Here is a 20,022-nt window from a genome sequence, read left to right as displayed (position 1 = left end):
TTCTGTTCTTTACTTTCAGTATTCCATAAATTACATGAGATATTCAACACTTTATTATAACATAGGCTTTGTGTTAGATGATTTTGCCCAACTGTAGGCTAATGTAAGTGTTGTGAGCACATTTAAGGTAGGCTAGGCTAAGCTATGATTTTCAGCAGGTTACGTGTTTTAAATGCATTTTCAAATTACAATATTTTCAATTTACGATGGATTTATCAGGATGTAACCCCATCATACATTGACCCATGGCCATGTCGGCCTGCTACTAACTAAGAGGCATTTCTATTACAGATCAAGGAGGACTGGAGAAAGAAAGCACAGATATGTACAGGGTTGCACTGCAGTTGTCAATCTGAGTGTTCTCAATTTGGTCATCATAAAAAAATAGGGAGAAGGATATTCCTGGACTCATTAGTACTACTGTGCCTTGTCACCTGGGGCCCAAAAGAGTTGGTGGAATCCAGAAACTTTTCAGTCTCTCTAAAGAGGATAGCGTTTGCCCATATGTTGAGAGAAAGCCCTTAAACAAAGAAGGTGAGAAACCTGGGACCAAAGCACCCAAGATTCAGTGTCTTGTTACTCCACATGTTGTGCAACACACACATTGGTGTATTGCTCTGAAGAAACAGTGTACTAAGGAAAATAAGAAAGAGGCTGCAGGATATGCTATGCCTTTGCCCAAGAGAATGAAGGAAGCCAAAGCAAAACGCCAGGAACAGATTGCCAAGAGATGGAGGCTGATGTCTCTGAGAGTTTTGACCTCTAAGTCTTGAGTCCAGTCAAAAATGCAGTGTTCTGAGAGTAATGAATAAATAAGAACAGACATCAGAAGAAAATTGTATGGAACCACAAAAGACCCTGAATAGCCATAGCAACTATGAAAAAGAAAAAGCTGGAGGCATCACTCTTCCTGATTTCAAACTACATTTCAAAGCTATAGTAAACAAAACACTATGGTTTGGCATCAAAACAGATAATAGATCAATGGAACAGAATATAGAGCACAGAAACAAACTCATGCACATATGGTCAATTAATTTATGACAAAGGAGCCAAGAATACACAGTGGGAAAAGGATGGGTGGGAAAACTGGACAGCCACATGCAAAAGAATAAAACTGGACAACTATGCTACACCACACATAAAAATCAACTAAAAATGGATTAAAGACTTGAACTTAAGACCTGAAACCATAAAACTCCTAGAAGGGAACAAAGGTAAGCCCCTTGACACCAGTCTTGGCAATGATTTTTTAGATTTGACCATAAAAACAAAGGCAACAAAAACAAAAATAAACAAGTAGGACTACATCAAACTAAAAAGCTTCTGCACAGCAAAAGAAACCATCAACAAAATGAAAAGGCAACCTACAGAATGGGAGAAAATATTTGCAAATCTTATATTTGATAAGGGGTTAATATTTTAAAACTATAAAGAACTCATTCAACTCAATAGCAAAAATCAAACAATATGATTTAAAAATGGGCAGAGGAACTGAATATTTTTCCAAACAAGATACACAATGGCCAACAGGTACATGAAAAAGTGCTTAACATCACTAATCATCAGGGAAATGCAAATCAAAACCACAATGAGATACCCCAATACATCTGTTAGAATGGTAATCATCAAAAAGACAAAGGATATTAAGTGTTGGTAAGGATGTAGAGAAAAGGGAACACCAACACTGTTGGTGGGAATGTAAATTGTTGCAGCCACTATGGAAAACAGTATGGAAGTTCCTCAAAAAATTAAAAAAAGAACTACCATATGATTCAGCAATCCCACTTCTAGGTATATATCCAAAGGAAATGCGAACAGGATATTGAACAGATATCTGCACTCCCATGTTCATTGCTACATTATTCACAATAACCAAGGTATGGAACCTAAGTGTCCATCAATGGATGAAGGGATAAAGAAGGTGTAGTATATACATACAGTGGAATATTATTCAGCCATGAGAAAGAAGGAAGCCCTGCCATTTGCAACATGGTTGGACCTTGAGAGCATTGTGCTAAGTGAAATAAGCCAGACAGAGAAAGACAAATACTGCATAGTATCACTTACATGTGGAATCTGGGGAAAAAAAAAAAAAAAAAGTCAAACACATAGAAACAGAAAGAGTGGCTGCCAGGGCCTCGGTGAGGGGCAGGATGGGAAGTGGGGAGAGGTTCATAAAAGGGTACAAAAACTTTAAAGTTGAATAAGGTCTGAGGATCTAATGTAAAACATGGTGAAATGGTGGCTATTGTTGATAACACTATATTCTATTGTATAACTGAAATTAGCAGAGTATAAAACTTAAATGTTCTTATCAAAAAAAAGAAAAAATGTGTGAGGTGATTGATGTGTTAGTTAACTAGATGGGAAGTATTCTTCCACAATATATACATATATCAAATCATCACAATGTACACTTTAAATATCTTACTTTTATATACATCAATGAAGCTAAATTTTTAAAATTTTAATTAAAAAAATTTAACACATTGATAGCTTCTAAGAATTGTATTCTGTTTATTCTCCCTCAAGTCCATTTCTCCTCTATTTCAGGTAATTCATTACATTTCACTCAAGCAGGACCTTTTTCAGTAGTTTTGACTTCTCCTCCCCACATATGATTAATTACCAAATGCTGTCCACTTTACTCCAAAGGTCCCAGAATGCTTTTCCATTTCTACTGCTCAGACTCCAGTTCAGATTTTCACATTTGGCCTGGACTGTAATACCCTCCTAATTGGTTCCTCATCCTAATGATAAAACAGAACTGTAATTCAGTGAACACATTTTGAGTACTTACACACCAAGTGTTGCTTTATAGAAGAATACAAGGTAGCTTTATTAGCCATATTTCAGAGATAGAAAAACCAAGCATTAAAAAAAAATTCATAAAACTGGCCCAAAGTCTCAAAGCTAGTGAGAGTTAAGGTTAAACCCAGGTTTTATTTTAAAACCTATGCATGTGCATTGCAATACAGTCACAGAAAGTTTCACACATTAACTTTAAAAACTGACGAAAAGGGACTTCCCTGGTGGCACAGTGGTTAAGAATCCGCCTGCCAATGCAAGGGACACGGGTTTGAGCCCTGGTCTTGGAAGATCCCACATGCTGCGGAGCAACTAAGCCTGTGCGCCACAACTACTGAGCCTGTGCTCTAGAGTCTGCGAGCCACAGCTACTGAAGCCCGTGTGCCTAGAGCCTGTGCTCCGCCACAAGAGAAGCCACCGCAATGAGAAGCCCATGCACCACAACGAAGAATAGCCCCTGCTCGCTGCAACTAGAGAAAGCCCGCACGCAGCAACGAAGACCCAACACAGCCAAAAATAAATAAATAAATAAATTTATAAAAATAAAAAAATAAAAAAAAGAATACAAGGTTGAAATATCTTCAGAAATAAGAAAATATTCAGTGACTTAGATTTTAGAAAGTGCCAAAAATAGCTTCTCGAAAGAAGGCTGAAATTAGATTAGCTACAACCAAAGATAATTAGTGAACTGGAAGAGAGGTCAGAAAAATTTATCCAGAATGCAGCACAGAGAGACAAAAAAGATGGAAAATACAGAAGACTAAGGATATTGTCAAGTAAGATGATAACAAATTCTGTTTCATTTGAGTACCAAAAGGAGAAGAAAAAAGCATGTCCCAGAGGCAATATTTGAAGAGATAATGGTTAAAAAGTTTCCAGAACTGATGAAAGGCACAAATCCACAGACTCAAAAAGTTCAACTAATTCAAAGCAGAGCAAATAAAAATAAATTCACATCTATACAAAGCACAGTGAAACGGCAGAAAAGCCAACACAAGAGGAAAACCTTAAAAGTAGAGTAAAAAAAGTGTAAAGGAATAACAGTTAAGATTGCTACTGTTGAGAAGTCATCAGTCAATGGAAGCTAGAACACCACCTGCAGTACTGCCAAAAACCACTCCCACCCTAGAATAATACATTCAGTAAAAATAATAAGTCCTTTAAAATATTAAAATAAAATAGATATTTTATATAAATTAAAATATAATTTTATAAAATATAATTTTATAAAATATTAAAAATAAAATACCTTCATTAATGGAAATGTTAAGGGATGTACTTCAGGTAGAAGGTAAATGAATGATCTAGCCAGAGATGCTGAGATTCAAGAAATGTAGAGTGAAAAAAGAGGCAACTATTTGGATAAAATAAATGAACACTGATTGTATAAAACAATAATAATGTCTTGAGTAGGTGTTAAAATTTGTAAAATTAAAATATACAGTAACTACAGTTGGGATGGTATAAATGGAGTTAAAGTTTTCCAAAGTCATCACATTATTCAGGAGGAAGGTAAAAATAATGATGAAATTCTGAAAGTATAATGTTAATAATACATGTTGTAATTTCTAAAATAACCAATAAAAATGTAACCAACAAAAATAGGGTATAATGACTTCCAAATTAGGAGAGGACAAAAAGAGGAATGACAAAAATTCAAAAGAAGGCCTGAAAAGACGGGAAAAGAAACAAGAAACAGATAGTAAAAAGAGAAAGCGTAAGATTGGATGTTAAATTTAAGCCCAAATATAGCAATTATTACATTAAATGTAATGGACTAAATACCCTAGTTAGAAGATAAATATGCCAGGCTAGATAATAAAACAACACTCAGTTATATGCTGTTTATAAGAGACCATCTGAAGCATGAGGGCACCAAGAGGTTCAAAATAAAAACTACAGACACAGTTTACTTTCCTGGTGAACTCTACCAAAAATTTAAGGAGGAAATAATTTCAATGTTATCATATTCTTTCAGTTAATAGAAAAGAGTGTACTCCCCAACTCTTGAGGTTAGTGTAACTTTGATACCTAAACCATACAAAGTCAGCAGAAAAAAGAGAAAGTTACAGGCCAATCTCAATAATATAGTTGCAAAAATCCTAAACAAAAATATTGACAAACTAAGTGCAGCAATATTTTAAAAGGTAATCTGTCCAAGTTGGATTTATACCAAGAATGCAAGGTTGTTTAGCATTGGAGAATTGATCAGTGTAATTTGCCATATTAACAAACAAAAGGAGAAAAAAAATCAATCATTTCAGTACACGTAGAAAATGTCTTTGATAAAATTTAACCACCATTCATGAAAAAGATAAATTTAGTAATCCAGAAAGAGAACTTCCTTAATATAGTAAAGGGTGTCTAAAGAACAAAAAACGATAAGCATCATACTTAATGGCAAAAATAGTAACATTTTCCCTTAGAGAAGAAGAGTAACACAAGAACGCCTATTACCAATGTCTTTATTTAACGTTGTACTAAATGTCCTAGCCAGCTCTGTAAGGCGAGAAAAAGACATAAAAGTTACAAGGATGGGAAAGGAAGAAACAAAACTCATTATTTGCAGGTAACTGTCTACAAAGAAAATCCAAAGAATCCACATACACCATATTTTATCCATTTAAAGATACATTACATACATTTAACATCTCTGTGGGTGGGCTACCTCTCACAATAGATGAGTCATAATTAAGTTGGAAGCCTTCTGGCTTAGTCTGTTCAGGCTGCTGTAACAAACCATCACAGACTGGGTGGCTTACAAACAACAAACATTTATTTCTCACAGTTCTGGAGGCTGGAGGTCCAACAAGACAGCAGCATCGTCACGTTCTGGTGAGGGCCCTCCTCCTGTTTCACAGCTGGGACCTTCTCACTGTGTCCTCACATGGTGAAAGGGGTGAGGGATCTCATGGGGTCTCTTTTAATAGGAACACTAACCCCACTCGTTAGGGCTCTATCCTCATGACTTAGAACGTTCCAAAGGCTCCACCTCCTAATACTATCATCTTTAGGGGTTAAGTTTTCAGCATATGAGTTTTGGGAGGAAACAAACATTCAGACCATAGCACTTTCTTAAGACCTATGTGGCAAAACAATCCAAAAAAAGAATGGATATATGTATAACTCATTCACTTTGCTATACAGCAGAAACTAACACAACATTGTAAAACAACTATACTCCAATAAAAATTTTAAAAAATAGCATGTAAATGTGTATCTCATAATTGATGGTATATTGAAATACAGTAAATTGTTAGATTTTTATGACAGTTTATATAAAAGCAAGGTTGTTTGATGCAGTCAATACACAAACTTTTATATTTAAGTATACTAGCAAAAAATAGCAAATGAATTTTAAAGTAAGAATTATTGTGAACTGTTAGATAAAACCATGGTATTAAGGTTATAAAAGAAAATGTTATTTAGAGATAAGAAAGTATTTAGGAGTCAAATATCATGATAGCAGAATTTTTTAAAAAATTTCAGCAAAGGAAAAAAATAAACCAAATATAGCAAAATGTTAAATTACTATTAAATCCTGGTGATGGATATATGAGAGTTCAAATTATTCACTCTGATTTCATGTATGTTTGAAAAATTTTATAAGTTAAAAACTTTGAGAAACATTAATGAAATACTTAAGTGGAGAAATATACCATGTTCTTAGATTGAAGGGTCAATACTGTAAAGATGTCCATTCTATTTCGTGAAGTCCTAGTAAAAAATTCCAATAGGTTTTAGTTTTTAAATAGGACTTGATTCCAAAATTTTTATATGAGAATGCTAAGGATCAAGAATAGAAGGGCTTGTTTTACCAGATATCTAAGAAATAATACAACATGATATTGACACAGAGATTGACAGGTAGACCAGTGGCACAAGAACAGAGAGCCCAGGAAGCAAGAGACTGTAATGGCAGTGTGAGCAGCTAAGGAAACCTCTCCCCCAGAGAAAGAGATCTATTAAACTAGTCAAGGGTAGCAAAGGCAATCATTCAGATGTCTAAAGATTGATCAAAAGACTTACAACAAATTGAGAAGCCTTTTATTCAACAAAATCTAAGTAAGGATTCTCAGTAAGAACAATGGGAGGCCACTGTATTAGAGTTAGAACTAGAGCCTGCACCCATCCCCTGACAGAAGTGCCTTCCAGAAAGACCTGTTCCATTGGGGGACAGTGGAACGAACATGTTGTATGTCACACACCACACACTTTTTTACCCTACAACTAAAAAACATTTTTATTTTGTATTGATGAAATCACTAGAAAACTCAATCCTGCACTTGACCATGGAACAAACCTCAATAAATTTTAGAAAGCAGATGTTTATCTAGGCCATATTCTCAGGTCATAATCCAATAAAATTAGGAGGAAACAATTTTAAAATGCCAAACAAACTCTTAACTATCGGAAAATTGCACAGTCTCCCTTGAATCAAAGAGAAACTAAAAGCAAATTACAGTCTAGAGATTAATGAAAAAGACTATTTCATGCTAATATGTGTAGGGTGCAGTTAAAGTTACAATCGGGAAAATATATAACTTTAAATGTCTTTATTGTTAAGCAAGACTAAAAATAATGAAACCTGGTGCTAGCTTTAATTAAGAAATTAGGAAAATAACAAAACTAAACAAAAAGTAGAAAAGGATGCAAATTAAAGATAAGTTGAAGTTAATGAAAAATGTTTTAAAAACCGACATAACAAAATAAAAATAAACAATATAAAGGATATACAAATACCAATGCTGTTATTTGAAAATGTCAATAAAAACTGGGTAACACCTAGAGAAACCCAATTAAGAAAGAGAGAGCAATGGTTTGTTATTTAATAAATGGTATAGTATAACTATCACTGAGGAGGATGTTGGACCGCCCTCTGGACTCTGACCCTCCGTGACAGGCTGCATCCCCTGTACGGACACCATTCCTCTGAAATTCTTTCCCATCGGCTCATTCTTTCCATGTACATAAATCCACTTTGCTACATGTCATATTCTTAATCCTCTTCTCTCAAATCTCCCCTGGCCCTCTGTTCACAAGTAATCACTCTCTCATTTGTACTCTCCTACCTCATCGAGATAGAGCTGATTATATAACTGCAAACAGTTTGCCCTGTATGAGAATGAGTTTCAATCCATGACCTTGGGAAAGGAAGGTACCGTAACCAGCCCTTTCCTTCTTCTCCATCCAAGTCCCAGGCACTCAGATTAAATGAATTCAATATAGTCCTTACTGGTCAGGAAGGACTGGGCATCTTTATGATGTGGAGACTGTCAGTATATTCTTATTCCTGAAAGGCATCAGAGAACATTTATGACCTAAATTTTGTCTATTAATTAGCTAAGAACAAACCTAGACAGAACTGGAAGATTGTTTACTCCTTTCTTCAGTCTTCTATGAAGTAATGTACTCAAGCCACCCCAGCAATCTAAGTTTGCTATAAGATCCTATAGAAAATGAATCCCAGCATCTCTCAACATTATAGCATAAAGTTATTATATATGTTATGGCTGTGGTCCCTGCTAGCAGCCTTCAACTCATAAATTCTGAACCAAATTATTACTTTTATGTTGCTTCAACTTAATTGGATGGTTGAAAAAAGAAACAAAACCAAAAACTCAGAGGAATAACTAGTAATCGCATTTCATCCAGAATAAAAGGCTAGCCAAGGAAGATATCCCAAGGTTCTCTTCATATCTGAAAAGAAATAAGCCACATTAAAAAAAAAAAGATAAAACATTTAATGTTTTTTTTTACAATTTCAGTACAAATTATCACTTCAAATAAACATAAGGGTTTTTATTCATTGCTAGTCATCCAGTAAGATCCAATAAGTAATTTCTGCAGTCCTTTCTAATAGAATTACTTCATTATAAAGCAAATGTTTTAATACATTACCTTGCTTATACACGGGTCAGGAGAATTTTAAGTGTCGTGAACTTCAACACCTTTAAACTTTTACAGGACTTTCTTGGGCAGATGTCCTTGTTTCAATAATTTACTGGAACAAATATTTTTAAATTGGCAAGAAGTCCAGGAAGATTATACTGTAAAAAGAGAATCTAATTGGGGTCAGGGAGACAATGCCGAATTGTAAAGTCTGTGCCTAAAATACTGTGGTGAACTGTAACACCTTACACAACAGTAATGAAATAAACTGCAAGGTCACAATAAAAAGGCTGGTGTGGGAACATCAGAGAAAGATTAAAAATAAAAACCACGGAATGAAATCCCCAGGATAGCAGCTGCTCATTGTCGAGATTATTCAACCAAGTCTACTGCTAACCTAGGAAAGATACCCACTGTTAAGCACTGATTTAAAAAAATAAGGCAATTCCAATTGTCTTTTTTTTTTTAAAAAAAGTGAATGTTAGTACAAGAACCTTACATATTATCAACTCAAAATCCAGTCTCTGTTATTCATTAAACCTCAACAGCCGTGAGCAAATAATATTCATTTCTTAATGTTAAACTACTTGTAATTTTTCCTGTGACCTGCCTCAATACAGTTCTGTGTGTTAATACTTACTGTCAGATTCTTAAGAACTATTTGTGTGATGAACAGCTATCTTAAGTGAAATTCTGTTCTGTGTACCATTTATTGGCTATTCGCTATCTAGAACAAAGAAGAAACCTGAAAATTAAGCACTGGAAGCAACTTTTGTGGTGCTTACTTTCCCCCTGCTTTTCTGACTCACTGTTACATAGATATGCCTTCAAATTCACCTCCTTTTTAGTAGGAAAAGAGGTTATGGAGAAAAGAGTGTTTAAATTAAGAAATCTTTGATTCCATTCCCAACTATGCCCTTTAGAAGTGACGCGAATCCTGGTAAATGATTTACCTTTCCAGAGCCTCTTACCCATCTTGCTTCCTTTCTCCTCCTAACGCTTTCAAGGATCACGCTGTTTACTTCTTGCATTTCTCAGAGAGGTAAAAATGATATAAAGCATGTAAGTGCTAGAGAAGGTGTCCTAATCAGCTAAGGCTAAAAACACCATCTTTTACTACTGGTTAACTACTCGTATTATCTATTTATCTCTATGGGTCACTAATATCTTTTTTTTTTATTAGTTTTCAGATGAAGTGAGATACAGTTTTGTTTTTGTATAACCTGTAATGTATCTTGATAGTGGCAATGAGAGTTAATTCTGAAATCCCAGAGGTCTGATCAGTAAAAGGAGCCTGCCATCCTAACCATTAGCTTTGAGTACAGGAGTTCGCTGGTCACATTAGGCATAACACAGAACCATTGCTGTATGATTCTATGACATGAAAGACTCCTAAACATAGTAAGTGGCACACTGAGATTTTGCCAGTAAATTTCTTATCAGCAAAATTATGATATCTGCTCCAAATGAGTTCTAGGCCTTATAACATTCTTTTAAAAATGTAAAGCAGTATGGTGATGTCTTTTTTAAAGACTGAATAGGTAAGAAGTGGTGTTGGAAATGTACAGGAAAACAAAACCTAATAAAAATGTAGATAAGCTAACTCAGAATAGCCTGAGGTTTCTTATATATGGGGACGTGTGGTAACTTTCCTTCCTGAAGCCACAGCTAGGTAGACCAGACTAAAACAGATATTCTTCAAATTATAATAATGAAAATCAGTACTTGTATGTACCAGTATGAGTTTTCACATTTTATGCTTTTTCTGAATATGGAATATAAGGAGAAAAAGAAAGCCATGAGGTTTTATTTAATAGGGAACAGACAGTGTGTAAAAACTGGTAGCACACCAGAGCTCAGGACTGTAGCAATTTACGGGACACGCAAAGTCTGAGACATGGTACAGGAGACTTAGGCAGTTGGAGCTCAGGTGAAGCTAATGGTATATGCTCCGGAACCAAAGCAGGGAATGACACCATCTCCCCCAGGACGCACACATAATCACGGCTAATATACACGTACATAAATAAACACAAGGGCTCCCAGGAATGTACAGTCTAATCTTTTGGTTGACCTATTTGCTGCTTCCTACTCTGATATCTTTTTTAACCTGGTGTCAGCGGCCAGGTACAGCTCTTAGTGGTCCCAACCACCTTTTAGTGGAATCCTTACATTATGCATCAACCTTCAGGTGGGTCACCAAAAAGTTATTCCAAGTCTGTAAAATACAAACAATATTTAAAAACAAACTCACCACATACAAACATAACTTGAACAACCGTTTAAAATTCAATGGGAGGGAACCTCTTGAGCATTATCGGCTAGATTCTCTTTCCTAAAATCCGTATACTGAATCTACCCGGAGGTTTCTCACACCCTGAGAGGAAACTTAACATGCACAAGTCTGGAATAAAACATATTTTGGTGACTGAATAATAATCTTACTGAATAAGAGACGCAATTTTTGTAAACTACACAAGAGTATCAATGTTTTTTCAGTGTGCCTTTAACTAGATGTCTCTTTCATCTGGGGAGTTGAGACCAATGGGCTTTCCCCTGTTAAGGTGAGGCCGGGGGGAGAAGGCACACATCCTGTGGGAGAGCTGCTGTCGGGAGTTTCCCAGTCATGATTTCGCCAGTGGGTCAAACACCTGCAGCACCGTCCTCTTGTCCTTGTCACTGGTTGTCACCCAGTGACCGAAGTCTTTTTCTCTGTGCTCCCGTGGCGGCTCCTGGGCAGGTGAGGCACTGACTTGCTGGGGGGCTGCGTGTGCTCTTCCGAGGTTCCTGTTCCCCGAGTCCAGGGGGTCAGGGCTCTTGGGAAGCCAGGAGTTATTCAACAGGTTACGGTGGTGGAGAAGGCTCCAGAAGGGGTCCTGATAATCACCGAGGAGGGGCGTGGCCTCCGACTTCGTGTCCTTGGTGCCATCAGCCTCAGGGCTTGCAAGTGATGAAGGGCCAAGGAAAGCCGGCTGGGGGAAGAGCGCGCCCCCAGCAGGCAGGGGTGCGGGCGGACAGTCGCTGCTGGGGCTGCTGCAGGGGCGCCCCTGGAGAAGCTGGCAGTTGCTCTGCAGCACCTGCAGGTGCAAGGCCGCCGGCGCCGACTTCTTCCTCCGCGGGGGCACCTGGGGCACGAGGGGCGGGGCCTCCGGAGGGGGCGGGGCGGCCGCGGTCGGGGCCTCATCTGGCGCTGGCTTCCCGGAGGCAGCGGCACCTTTCCCGGGCTGAAGTGTTCTCGGTTTGGGAACGGGAGGGACTGTTGCTAGAGGAGGGGTGTCAAGGTTCGTCTCCGGGGGCCCGATTGTAAAATGGACAGCTTGATGCCCAAACTGTTCTTCTGGTGACGCGGGCTAAGAAAAGGCACGACAAAGAGCGTCAATAAGCAGCCCGCCCCCGGGAGCTGGGAATCAGAGCACACAGACGCTGTCCACAGGCGAACAGAGGAGGGGACAAGCGGACATTCTAGCAAATTCGGGATTTGAGAATGTCTGGGATGCGCGAGTGTGACCAGGCAGGAAGGAGCATGGGAGAAACACACGTATCAAGGAGGACCAGCAGGTCCGATGAAATATGAGTGGGAGCTTTCAAACCAGGGCCACCGTGAACAATCTGAAACAAGTTTCTGTTACCTAGGAAACGGGGTGATGCTCTTCCTTTATTAACAGCGAACCTCTGAAAACTTTTCTTCGAGGCCGCAGCTTTGATAATTCAGTCTGTGCCACACTAAGATGAAGTAGCTTCTGTCACAGCATTAAGCTAACAGAAGGACTCATGGGTACACTTGCTCCTTGGATCTTTGATATTTAAATATAGAAGAATGGAAAATTTCATACAGGAACTTCACTTCCTTGGTTCTGATTCAAAAGAATCACAAAGAAAACAACCGCACGAGGCCAGAGGAAGCTTTTGTACACACACGGCTGTCGGTAGCTTAAGCATCCGCATTTCAGCATTTCCGCTGGTTCTTTAGAAAACTAGCTGCAGAAACAACCCTTTCTCCGATGGCCTTTAACTGCAGCTCCTGGGCAGTGGGTGGGGAAACTGAATCCGTTTCTACCCCTGGCTTTGAAGACAAAGCGAGAATAGAGAAGAGGAGGAAAGAGGTGTGTTGTGTAAGGAGGCGTGGAAAATAGGCAGATGCATGTGCAGACGTGGGACAGCGAGCAACCCAGAAAACACAGAGCAGGCTCTGTAAGAACCACACGCCCAAACCACGCTCATGCTTTGTACAGGTGGAAAAGCAGCCATTCTGTAATGACCAGCCGAGGGATTACCGGGTGTCCGTGACTAGCACACTGAGCTCACACGGAAGATCCAGATGCCTCTAGAGGTGCCAGTCTTTGGGCTGCTACTGTCCTGACAAACTCATGTCTTTGAAGCAGCAAGCAAGGCTGAGAAGCTTGAGAGCGAGAGCAAAAAACAATCTGCAAGAAAAGTGGCAAGAAAAGCTGTCGAGCCTCCAGGGTCCGGGGCCGCACAAGCGCTTGTCAACATGGCCAATCCAGGAACCGGTGATTGTTTTTCTAATGCAAATAAAAGTCTGTACAAGTCAAACCGTGGGCATAGGACACAGACCACACACAAATGGGAATCACTGGGACACCTGGAATAAAGCACCCCACGGTGGTTCGGTTTGCGAACTGAAATGGAACATTTGGGCGGCGTGATACCGCCAAGCTCTTCCTGTCTTGGTGAGAAATTCCCAATGTTTCTGCTCAGCTTGAGCCAAGAAGCAGCAGGAATGCGAAGAAGAAAGCGACTGCTGGGCATTTTCCTCAAGGATGGGGCTGTGTCTGGGACTCGTGAACATGTGTAAAGAGGCCAGACCCATCGGAGACGGAATTCTTATCTAACAAGACATTTGAGCAACCCAGGAGCAACAGGCTTGTGCAACCAGGTTCTTACCTTTCCTGTCCTCCTCAAGGTTGGCTTCTTGATGGCAGGAACTCTGGGTGCCGGCCGACGGGGCAGGAGTGGGGCCACCCCCGCTGTGGGCTCTGGTTTGGAAGATCCCTGGTCCGTCAAGGCTGTGGCATTTAGGGCTTCTCCTGGGGCACCTGAAACATACAATTGCACGGCTAAAGTATAAAGGACAAGGCATCGAATTATCCTTATTTTAAGGATAATTTACTAATGCAATGTATTTCTTTGCTATCTAAAAATAAATCTTTCAAGGTTGTCAGGACCAACCAGCTAGGTTTGGCCCCCAGCTTCTCATTCCCACCTTCTCAACAGGGATGGTGATGTAGGGTCTGTGGAGGGGAGGAGCAGTGAGGCCCTGAAATCACGTGCAAAGTTTAACGTGTCCCTGTGTTTCTCAGGGTAGATGATGCAAAACTCAAAATCTCAGCAGGGCCCATGACCACGAAAATGTTAAGCTGGGACCCTGGGTAGATTTCAAACCTCAAACCTCTGCATCTATAGACTTTAAAACAAAAAACAAAAAACCTTTACTACAATATAATTCACATACCATAAAATCTACGCTTTTTAAGGATATATTTGGTGGTTATTAGTGTAGTCACAAAGTTGTACAACTATCACCACTATCTAATCAGCGGAATATCTTCCATCACCCCAGAAAGAAACCCCGCACATTCCCATAGCAGTCACTCCCCACACCCTCCTCTCTCCAGCCTCTGGAAACCACTATAACTTTCTCTCTGTCTAGACTTGACTACTCTGGACACTGAACATAAATGTAATCACACAATACGTGGCCTTTTGTGTTTGGTTTCTTTCACTTAGCACACTATTTTCATGACTCACCCATGATACAGCATGTGTTAGTACTTCATTCTTTTAATGGCTGAATAATATTCCATGGTATGGACAGACCCCATTTTATCCATGCATCAGTTGATGGACACTTGGGTTGTTACACCCATACAATTTGAGTTATTGTTTTTAATAAAAAAGAAACCACGGTGTTATCCTACAACAGTGTTTCTCAGTCTCTTAATCCATGCCCTCCTTAAATGTTGTTTGGGAATTCCAAATAAACTAAATACCTGCGCTATAAGCAAATCAGGCAACTGTAACTGCACCTGGCTTTTCAGAGGGCATAATTTTCCCTCTGCAAAAGAGATTCTAGTATAAAATCGCAACAAAAAACCAAAATATGTTAATAACCAGTGATTTTGAATGCACAGAGGAGATTCCAAGTTAAAACATGGTTAACATGGGTTAGGTGAAGTAACAGCAACAAAAAATTAATAGGCAGTACGGCAGAGAAGAGGTCCCTGCCTGACAGTGTCCCTGCCTGAGAGAATCTACAATTGCTGGCGATTTAAACGTTTTGCCTGAAAGAGGACGCCTACCTACCTATCTCTATTTACAGAGCCAGCAGAATGAGTTAGTGCCTGGGGCACCAACCTCTTCTAAAACTCGTTTTTGTTTATTTCAGTCTCTCCTTGTTTATTTCAGTCTCTCCCTTAAGTGCTGCCTAATAATCTTGGGATTATTTTTACATACTTACTGAATTTTAAATATATAGTTTTAAATGGACAATAAGTCTTAGTAGCTGAATTTTATAAAATGTTGCTCAAGGGTACTTTCATTGAATACTGCCTCCAGAAAAAAGAGTGTTTTTCTCTTCTAGGCCCCTTTTAGTAGGAAGATGAATAGAAAAGCAGAATTGGCAGGAGAGCCCCAGGGGAACACCCACCTCCTCTGGCTTCTAGGAGACATCGGATTGCTGCTTCCGCCTCCTGAGCGTTAGTAGTTTTGATCTGCTTGACGTTATAAGGCTTACTTATCCCAGTCCTAGCTTTGGGCTTGAGGACAAAATCAAGAAAAAAAGCGTATTAGCACAGGTAGGAAACAGCCTCACCTGGTGAGTTCTCTTGCCTACCCATCTGTACAGGAGCGTGAAGTTGACAGAGCTCCTTCAGACGGTGATTAAAACACAACTTCAACCCAAACCGCATCCCTCAAGCCTCTTCCCCCCGCCCAGCACTCACATATCAAGCGTGGGGGGAACACAATAAAGTTTAGACGACCCTCATCTCCTAAACTGGACGATTCCAGGATTTTGCAACGTGAACAAACCATCCTCTATCTTTATTTCAATAATCAGGTAAAAGCCAGAAAACAGTCAGAAGCTACTCCTTCCATGGTCCAGCAAAGTCATTAAAACACTTTTCCAGATGTTTTCTCAAAAGTGCTCTCTCTACGATTCTTCGCTTTTCTGCCGCCTCTTAACTGTGACCTCTAGGTCGCCTTTGAGAACCTGCTTTCATTACTACAAACCACTGAGGTGGAGTCAACCGCCTACTCCTGCAGTGACCATGACCATCGGCTGGCCCAGCTCTACACACTCTCCTGGGACACGTTAGCTTCCACCCAGCCCCCTGCTGCACCTCCCCCCTCCCTCACCTCTAGTCCATTGACCACCTACCGTCTTCTTTAGGTCTCACAGCCATCCAGAACCCTACACGACTGTTATGATTAGTAATGTCCCTACTGCATTATTTAGGCCCCATTAGATCTCTTTTTAGCCTCTTCTCTCAAGACAACTGATCTGAACTTCTCTTATTTCCCCTTCTGTCAGCCCCTGCTCTATACACCAAGGTCATAGGCAAGCATCGGAGGGGAGAGAAGCAGGTGGGTCTGGAAACCAACAGTCCCTCCCTGAAGGGGCACTTGGGAGTTTTCATCAAACGTGATTTTCTCTCTCGTGCTCTGTACGACCATTTAAAAACCCTATAAAGGGCCTGGTACTAAGTTATGGGGTTTGGGGATGAATGGTGGACAGACAGAGGGTTAAAGAGACAGACATGTATATATTCACTGAAAAGAGGTGACCGCATAATGTTAGGGGCTGAGGATGAACCACGGGGCAAATCTCTTGGGTTTGAAATGCTGACCCATTTCACTATGATCTGAATACAGGAGAACTCACTGCTTGCTGAGGTGCTCCTGGCAGAAGTTTTGCTGTCTGCAAAATCGAATACTGCCCGTGGGTGCCAGAGGAGATGGACACATCCGAGGCTGACTTTTTCACCATTAGACCAGCTGTAAAGACCAAGGAGGGCAGAGTCTCAATCTCAGTGAAGTCGCAGCTGCTTCGATGCAAATTCCCAGCCAACTGAGAGCAAGGTCACAGTTAGGGTCTGAGTACATCCATGGCTTTTGGGGATTCAGAGGCGCTACTGAGTTTCTCTTGTGATTCTCTAATAACTTGGGCTTCTTAATGTAGATTCTCTGGAGAAGCACTGTTTGAATGAAAATTTTAATCTAACATCCTGGAGGAGTTAAATCTGATATAAACTCTGATCAATCATTTTTAAGTGGTTTAAAATACACTACTATTATTAGGACCAAATTTTTAAAAGACTTCGTGGGCAAAATCTAACAAAAAAAATCCCAAAGCAGGGGAATAAGCTAGATTAAATAATACCTGCAGCCATTAACAAGTCATGTTTTACAACAACAGTTAATTCAGAGACATTAGATGAAACACAAATGACCAAACAAAATGGACACTAATTCTGTAAAAAAAAAAAAAAAAAAAAAAAAAAAGAAAAATTGTGTATAGAGGACTTCCCTGGTGGTGCAGTGGTTGAGAGTCTGCCTGCCAACGCAGGGAACACGGGTTTGAGCCCTGCTCCGGAAGATCCCACATGCCGCAGAGCAACGAAGCCCGTGCGCCACAACTACTGAGCCTGCGCTCTAGAGCCTGCGAGCCACAACTACTGAGCCCGCGCGTCTAGAGCCCATGCTCCGCAACAAGAGAAGCCACCGCAATGAGAAGCCCGCGCACCGCAACAAACAGTAGCCCCCGCTCACCGCAACTAGAGAAAGCCCACGCGCAGCAACAAAGAGCCAACGCAGCCAGAAATTAATTTTTAAAAATTGTGTGTAGATGTAGATATATCTAATTGGAAAAAGGATGGAAATCTTTTGGTTAACAACTATTATCTCTAGATAGGTAAAATTAAAACTTTTATTGTTTAGATTTATCTCTTTGTAAATCTCTACAATAATATAGGACGTAAATTTGTTTTTTATTTATTTAATATTTTCTTTTCTGAGTATCAACTCAGAAAAGTAAAAAAAATATGCTTAACGAGTCACGTGTTTCTGGCTTGCCATTGATTACTATTGTGATGTAAGCTAAGATGAACCCAATTCTGAAAGTACAGTCTTAGAAAAATGTTTACCGTCACACTGGGGGTGTGGGGGAGGGGGAGAAGTGAACAGCGGAGGTAAACAGAAACTGATCAAAAGCACGGCATGACTTTATTTCAGATTGCCAAGGAATGTCTCAGGGACAAAGCACTGCTTTTTCTGAGGAGCCGGGAAGAAAAGTGCTATCCTGAGACCCGGGCTAGGAAGTGCTGTTCTCAGCAGGCTCGGGCTCACAGACGGGACGGCTCCTGCTTAGAGGTGGGCGTGTGGTCACCTTATGGGTCAGAGCACCTGGGCTTACTCGAGTCCTCATATGCAGAGAGAGGGTGGGCAGCAGTCCAGGAGAGAAGACATGGAAAGAAGCCATGGTGGGTGGTGGAGGAAGGAGCTCAAAATGTCCCTAGCTTGTCTGTGACCCCAAGTTTTCCAGCCCATAAGGTTTCAAACTGAAAGCAGCTTAAAGCAAAAGCACAGCTACGGGAGGACGAAGAACAGCTTTCTAAAGGACTCATGTGATTTGCCGTGAGAAACACAGCTATCTCTGATATCAAACTTGCCATGGATTTAAGACAAAAAGGAGCCCGAGGAGGGGAAAAAAGCACTGTGGAAACTCAAAGGCTAGATTTAGAGCCGTCTGTGCAGTAGTAGGAAGTACGCAATTATTCCCAGCAGGCATCGTGGTGAGCGGAAAGCAAGCGAAGTCTTACTTGGAGGGGGGGGTCTCTGCGGTGGGTGAGGTGCCCGAGGCCTATTGGGAACCGACAGAGACCGACTTGGAGAGCGGTGGCGGAAGTCCCCAACTGCTTCCAGCTCCTGCTTTAACACCACCAGGTCAGCATCATCTGGAGGACATGGCAGGGCGTGAGTCAGATGAGTCAGACTCAGGTCTGCAGGGACCCGGCAGTGGCAGGAACTCCTCCCACAGGACAGCTTCAGGGTCCCTCTCTGCTGGCATGGGGGACGGGGGGAGGGTACCCAATGCCTGCTTGGAACATTCAGTGAACCGTGGACAAGGTGTGCTGTCCAGACACGAGAGACACTGAAATATTTTAAAGTGTAGGCATGCTTCCTTCTGAAATAATCCACAAGACTTCCACACAGAGTAGACAGTTGAAAACCAGAGCCCCTCACTCTTAATACCTCATTCTGAAACAGGACAAGAGTTCTGAACTTGAGAATATTTTCACTTCTCTGCCAGCAGGGCAGCCTGCCAATCCCTTGTCAAGGCCCAGCATGGAGCGGCCCTGCTCATTCAAGCCCAAATCCTCCAGCCCATGCCAGCTACTGCCCAAGCATTCGCCGTCCTGACTCGCCCTGCAAAATCCTTCTAAGGCTAAGAGGGGTGTGGGGAGGTGACGGCTTCTGTTTTATTACGTGTACCTTTGTTACATTTAAATTCAGGACGATTGTAGGTCTTCTCTCCCACACTACGACACACTCTGATTCATTTCATTTTGGCTCATACACCCCATCCCTCAAATCCAATAACTCAACCTCATGTGTCTCTCGCGTTCTGTTGGGGACAGGCAGGATTTCTCCTTCTGAAGGGAGTGCCTGAACGCCCTACAGCACTGAGGAGATGTTCCCTTGACGTCCACCAGGGGGCAAGGCTGCTCACATGTGACAGCCCCATGCTGCTCTATAAATCCTTCATTCCAAGGGGCGCATCTGCCCAGCCCTTGAGAGGATGCCTGAATGATGGCCACGCTGGAGAAGAGGACTGCTTCTTGTCTCAAGAGCACATCCCTCCAGCCACTTTCACTCCGGGGCAGGAGCCCTCTGGACGTACAATGTGCAGAACCCCCTGGATTTGCTGATGAATCCAGTTCCCAAACCTGGACATGTGTCCCCATCACCTGCGGAGCTTCATGAGGTGCCAGATTTCCAGGGTCCCAGCCCACACCTGCCAAACCCACATCTCTGTGACGGGGCTCAGCCACTTGTAAGTTTAAAAGGCCCCTCTGGTTCAATGCAGCCAGGCTACTGACCGGGTTTGGGACCAAATACAGTCAAAAAGGCTTGGGGGTTCTTTGTACCTGTCCCAGTGAAGTACCTTTCCTGGGAAGCATCTTATTGTCAACTCTGTTCTCTGTTCTCAGCCGCAGCTCAAAGGGTCCTGACACGTGGCTAAGCCCCTGCACCTGCTCTCCTCCAAGGGGGAGACACAATGTCCAGCAGCTGGAAGGC

At 41.1% G+C, this 20,022-nt stretch overlaps 1 protein-coding gene and 1 pseudogene across 8 annotated transcripts in view; one reads left to right on the top strand and one right to left on the bottom strand.

Annotated features, from left to right (window-relative positions):
- The first annotated feature begins 232 nt into the window (after positions 1–232).
- On the top strand, positions 233–10,952 carry LOC101324248 (small ribosomal subunit protein eS6-like; annotated as a pseudogene).
- The window catches only part of SYNJ2 (synaptojanin 2), a 95,866-nt gene continuing 86,326 nt past the window's right edge, over positions 10,483–20,022 (bottom strand). For 6 of the 8 annotated variants that reach the window (XM_033867898.2, XM_073789776.1, XM_033867893.2 and 3 more), the window contains 5 exons: positions 18,543–18,677; positions 16,607–16,719; positions 15,371–15,479; positions 13,609–13,760; positions 10,483–12,053 (listed from right to left, as the gene is read on the bottom strand). In XM_033867898.2, coding sequence (XP_033723789.1) covers positions 11,328–12,053; positions 13,609–13,760; positions 15,371–15,479; positions 16,607–16,719; positions 18,543–18,677 — 1,235 coding nt within the window. In that variant the 3' untranslated portion in view covers positions 10,483–11,327. Of the gene's footprint in view, positions 12,054–12,977; positions 13,128–13,608; positions 13,761–15,370; positions 15,480–16,606; positions 16,720–18,542; positions 18,678–20,022 lie in introns of all 8 variants that reach the window. The other 2 variants (XM_033867895.2, XM_033867894.2) reach the window with 2 other exon arrangements.

The sequence above is a fragment of the Tursiops truncatus genome, chromosome 12 (assembly GCF_011762595.2).
Source record: "Tursiops truncatus isolate mTurTru1 chromosome 12, mTurTru1.mat.Y, whole genome shotgun sequence".
Classification (NCBI taxonomy): Eukaryota; Metazoa; Chordata; class Mammalia; order Artiodactyla; family Delphinidae; genus Tursiops; species Tursiops truncatus.
Note: the sequence above shows the minus strand (reverse complement) of the source record. Positions and strands in the feature narration are given on the sequence as shown.